The sequence below is a fragment of the Monopterus albus genome, unplaced genomic scaffold (genome assembly GCF_001952655.1).
Source record: "Monopterus albus unplaced genomic scaffold, M_albus_1.0 scaffold96.1, whole genome shotgun sequence".
NCBI lineage: Eukaryota > Metazoa > Chordata > Actinopteri > Synbranchiformes > Synbranchidae > Monopterus > Monopterus albus.
Window position 1 is genome coordinate 630,261 of NW_018127976.1, and position 5,631 is coordinate 635,891.

General features: G+C 39.9%; 1 protein-coding gene across 3 annotated transcripts in view; it reads left to right on the forward strand.

Annotated features, from left to right (window-relative positions):
* The first annotated feature begins 1,720 nt into the window (after nt 1-1,720).
* The window catches only part of LOC109965170 (nucleoside diphosphate kinase B-like), a 7,295-nt gene continuing 3,384 nt past the window's right edge, over nt 1,721-5,631 (forward strand). Inside the window, exons 1-3 of one of the 3 annotated variants that reach the window (XM_020608977.1) lie at nt 1,721-1,828; nt 3,416-3,548; nt 5,059-5,160. In XM_020608977.1, the coding sequence (XP_020464633.1) occupies nt 3,420-3,548; nt 5,059-5,160 (231 nt within the window). In that variant the 5' untranslated portion in view covers nt 1,721-1,828; nt 3,416-3,419. Of the gene's footprint in view, nt 1,829-2,120; nt 2,200-2,374; nt 2,710-3,415; nt 3,549-5,058; nt 5,161-5,631 lie in introns of those variants that run through there. The other 2 variants (XM_020608976.1, XM_020608978.1) reach the window with 2 other exon arrangements.

Below are 5,631 nucleotides of genomic sequence, written 5' to 3' on the forward strand. Positions count from 1 at the left end.
CGTTTAAGTTCCACAGGGTCTGGGTTGGGCCTTAGGGGGGGGGGGGTTTGGGGTCTAAGGATAGATTTTAAAGTTTGAAATGGTTAAGACTGGGGGGGGAAGCAATTTTGTTTGTGAGAAAGAATCTAAGATGAGTCAAATTTGTCAGCCATAACTGTATTCATGTGTGCACACATCTGTTTATATGGTGTGGTGTGTCTCACTTAAAGAGTTCTTTCTGCAACCAAATTTGGGTCAAAGAGAGGCTTTGTATAATAATTACAGGGAGAAGAGACTCTCTTGGACTTTGTTCACCTGCAACTGCAATGCTAAACATTTTCCAAACAAATGTTTTTGCACTGATGTGAGAGAAGATGTGCACCTTAAGATGGGTTTCTGATGATTAGGTGGGCAATGCCATTTTGGTACTCATTTTGGGCAGGATGTCACTACTTTAAGTTCAATAAACTGAAATCTGAATTTGATTTTTACACTAATGTGTAAGGTGAGAAAACTAAATGTGTCATTTTTACTTTTTTAAGTAATTTCCACTAATTATGATTTTGCCTATCATTGTCAAGCTGATTAAATTGTCAAGCTTTAAAGAAGAAACGACATTTGGAAAAACTTTAATTACATAGAAGTGGAAAAGAAAACGGAATTTGTTGTGGAAAAAGATGGGGAGAAATGTGGCCACAAAATGTTTATTGGATGTACTCTTGAGTCTATAAGGTAACAATAATATAATAAGATAACCTTGTTTGAAATGGGTTTGACTAAAAGAAACTTGGTTTCATCTATACTACAAGGTACTTATACTCTATTGACTGGGTTAAATAGAATTGCCTTACTAAAAAGAGACTAAAATACAATTTTCATTGACTAAAACTAGACTAAAATGTCATCAGTTTTCGTCGACTAAAACTAGACTAGACTAAAAAGAGTATGAATGTGACTAAAACTAATAAAAACTAAAATGACAGCTTCACACAAAGACTAGACTAAAACTAAAATGAAAACAGGCCGCCAAAAACAACTATACCTGTAACACACTGTAGCACTGTAATACACCTGTTCAGTGGCTGTTGCCATGATATCCAGATATTATTGCCCCGTTGATTTTTTTTTTCAAAATAAAAACTTGGATGAATAATCATGTTAATCTTTTACATTATAAAAAGATAACCTTTTGTTTAACTATATTTGGAATACTCACATAACTGAACATAAAGACAAAGTAAAATAAAGCTTGCCACGCACACACAAACCGGTGAAAATTATACAAGAGCATGAAAATTATAATAGCAAGGAGGAAACCTTTATAGTACTTCACAAGATAGTTTTTAAACTCTGTAACATTTTATAACTGATTCTGGATGTACATTGTTATGTCTAAAATGTCCATAAGAGGGAGTAGTGACTCTATTTTAGAATCATAACAACTTGAGTGAACTTGTTTTTAATGTCAAATAATTACTCCTGCATTTATAGAAAATTGTTAGAATTTAGAGAACAATTCTGAACACATTTAAGCATCAAATAAAGAACGTCAACTGTCAACTCCAAACCATGAGCTTGCGTTATCAGGAACGAGGGAGCAGGGGGAGAGACTATGAATGCAGACTAACAATGAAAGGGTGCCTCATTTCTTTGTCAACTTCCTTTTCCTTTTCTTTTCTCCATAAATCCAAACCATACGCATGTATCTCATAATTACTGCAATTCGTTCTTTACTTTTGGGACCGTAGGCTTCCCGTCCGCCAACTCCCGCCTACACAAATAAAAGCCGGCTGCGCACGCTCTCTCCCTCCTGAGTGTCGTGTGTCTACCCCTACGCTTCTTTGAGAAGGTAAGTGTTTCCCCCCCCCCCTCCTATGTGGATATAACAGCAGTGTTTAAATGAATATATGTACTCTACTTCTCCCAGTTGTTTACATGGTTGAATTTTGAATTCAGCGTTCAGTACTTTTGCGGAGGTGAGGATAGAATTAGTTTTGTAGTAGCGCTAGGCGTAATGTAAGAATATTAACTTGGCTTGGTTAAGGTTAAACTGCTAGCTGTCAAATTCATTTCAGGTGTTTGTTAATAGGCTATAGCCTAGAGAATATAAAGCGTATTGTTTCCTGTGTCGCTGCGTGTTGCAGTGGACTTCCTGTGGCACCGCCAACAAAAGACCATGTGCCTGCCAGTAAAGGCCAGGGCGTCGCTTCACATCTCCGGGTACTCCACCAAAGTAGCCTAACTTAAAAATGCTATTTCGTTGTTCAAAGCAGTGGCTGCAAAAAGCTGTAGCGTGACCCTAGATAATGTGACAGTTGTGCATAATGTTGCAGTTAATTGACACTAAGTAGTATTAGTCACAGCAAATGACATCAGACAGCCACCATCTTGGACTACAGCGTGAACGTTCCCGAATCGTTTCACTGAAAACTATTCCCATCGTCGCCTTTGTGCCGACGTGGCATGAACGCAGAATGAAAACCGGCTGTCAAGTGCAGCCATTAGACCCAACGTCAACTGTCAAAGTCCGCTTTCGTTCTCTTGCACTTCGAACGCTTTTCAGGAAGCCGATAAAGCTGCTCTGTTTTGGGCATTAACCGTACACAGCCACCAGATACAGGTGTGCTGCTGCAGTTGTTCCAAGTCGGGCTGACCACCGCTCCGACAAACCTTCAAAACCTGCGAATTTAACAGCTGGATTTACCCACTGTTGGTGCCTATACGTTAAAGGTAACAACTCGGTACATTTGTCATGACAAGTTAATGTAACTGTTGGATGTTTTGTCTTTGCAAATTTAGCTTAAATTTAGCTACAGTGTGTAATTTAAAGTAACAGTAACACGAAATTCCAAATCGTTCCACTCCTAGCACGCCCTCTCCCTGCTTCACTATGATCTGCTACGCTCAGGCATACTCTGACTCAAGATTTTTATTTGCCATATAGTCTAGGCATATAGGAATTCTTGTGCAGCTTGGAGTCAGGTAAAGAGTAAAAAGCACCTAGTCTGAAAATATTTGCGTAAGAATTACGGTATAAAAATGCACTAATTTAGGTTGTGAAAGAAACTCCAAATTTCTAGATATGAGGGCCACACCATCCAAAGTGTGATGGATGCTGTCTCTGCTAATCAGACCAGGTTTTCTCCAAAGTGTTTTCCAATTGTTTATGAAAGCCCACATTGTTTTCTGGGCACCAGCTAGACAACCAGCGGTTGAGTGACATCCAGCTAAACATCATTGGGCAGAGGTCTAGAGAAAACGAGAGTCCGACATTGTTAGTGGACTTACTCTGGTGGTGCTGACAGTCTCTCACTAGCCTAGTTTAGGTGCTCGCACTGAGAGCTGCACTAGCCTTGAAAGTGGTGTGAGCAACTCTTGGGCTTGCTCCTCAAAGGTTGTGCTAGTTTGTCTTCATTTGTCTGTTCTTTGTTTTCAGAATCATGGCTGAGCTGCAGGAACGCACCTTCATTGCTGTCAAGCCTGATGGCGTGCAGCGGGGCCTCATTGGAGACATCATTAAGAGGTTTGAGATGAAAGGCTTCAAACTTGTGGGCATGAAGATGCTCAATGTAAGTATAAAGTTGATTACACTGAATGCACAAGTTCATATTCCCATTCAGGATGAAGGATTTGAATTGGGCCCCTTTAACGCTGCCCCTTCAATGTGGGAGTTAATCAGAGGAATAAAGTATTCCACAGCTAGTCTTGCACTGTCATTACATTTTTGGTTGTATTGAGTCATATTGTTCCATTCCTACTAGGGGTGTGATGACATCTCATGATATTAAAACGTGAAGATATTTATCAGAGGTGGGAAGGTGTCTCGTGATACAATGGAACCAGAGCAGCAGCCAGCATGAAGGCGTGTGAGGTTAAATTAGTATAGAAGATGCCACTGTTGTTCAATTTGTGGAAAAGAGCTTAATTAGGACGCACATACTCCCATACTCGGTGTTTATTTGTGGCAGGCTGCCCCAGTATCAACTCTGATGGCCACGTATTTAAAGTGTTAAATCTTGATGCCATGTAGTGTCATGTGCAATGTATTGCAGGGGTGTCAAATTCAGTCGCACAGGGGGCCAAAACTCAAAGCACACTTTAGGTCACGGGCTGAACAGGATAAAAATTTATTGAACAGGCTAAAACACTTTTTGAACATAAATATGAATCAAAACAGACAGGATACAATATTATTCCAAAATGAATAAACTTGAACTTAAAATCAGCAACCGTATTTCTGCTAAGGCTTACATTTGCAAACACCTGCTTTTATCTGGACACAAGACTGATGTTTTGTTTTGTAGTGCAGTCTTGGGTTATATTCCTTTATTACAGCCACATTAGCTCCACAAATAAGACACACGGGTTTACTGGCAATGTCAGTAAACGTGTTTTCAGAATCAACTTTTCTCTTGGCCATTGTTGGGGGGGCTAGCTTTGATTTGAAATTAGGGTTGTATACATAAACAGACGCTTAATTGATCTGATGTAATGGACACGGGAATGGTCTCAGGTAGCCTATCGTTCGGTAAGGCAGCTGTTGCGCTGCATTATGGGATTTGTAGTTGGTGTATTACTGGCGCTTCATATTGCCGGGCCATAAAAGATGTATAAAATGATCTCGCAGGCCGGATGTAATTGTATGCTGTGCAGGATGTGGCCCGCGGGCCTCGAGTTTGACACGTGATGTATTGTAAAGGATAGTAAGTAATGCTCGCATCATTAAAACGATTTAAAGATATCATGGACTACCGTTCAAACATCTCTACTGTTCAGTGCCTTGTCATTGTGTTAAACACAACAGCATCTAACTCTGTTTACTAAAGTGTTTTCCTGTCAACTGAATTTTGGCTTCTAAAACGAGTAAAGACTAAATGTTAAGGTAGTAGACCCACACTTAAAATAAGTGCTTGTACACTGGGAACTCGCTGGTCAGCATTGTGCCTATTAATGAGACTGGCTGGTTTTGCTATAATTTGTTATGAATTCGTAGTTGAGTTAGACTTATTGATGACAGTCCAGCACAAAAGGTGTGTGTGTGAGAGAAAACTGAAATCTGTCTACCTTGTCCCCTAACAGGCCACTGACGCCCTCCTGCAGCAGCACTACATCGACCTGAAGGACAGGCCATTCTTTCATGATCTAATCACATATGTGAGCTCTGGTCCAGTGGTTGCCATGGTAAGAGATGACAAGAGGTTGCATAAGACTGGGTGGTGTGCCTGTTGAATCAGAAAGCCACAGGTTTGGTGGAACTTCATCAGGGTTCCCACTGAGCCTTTAAAAAAAAAAAAAAAAAAAAAAATCTTAAATTTGATTTAAAACATTATGGTCAAAATGTCTTGTTTTATTCATGAGATGTCTTAAATTGTGTTATAATGCTTAAACTTTGACTTATTGCAAATCTTTGTGCACTTGCATGCTGTATGTTTGTTTTTTTCTGTGAAGGGAAAAGAAGCGGCTATCAAGATTGGGAGATGGCTCTAAGTACTGGGAATGCTTAGCTGTCCCACAATGATATTGAAAAGCCAAAATGTTTGAACTTGGGAGAATGGTAATTAAAACGGTTGAGTCCCATACGAAGTCAAAAGCACAGGTGCTTCAGCTGTATTCGAGAAAGTATGTGGAGTCTTTCATGGCTGCTGCCACTGC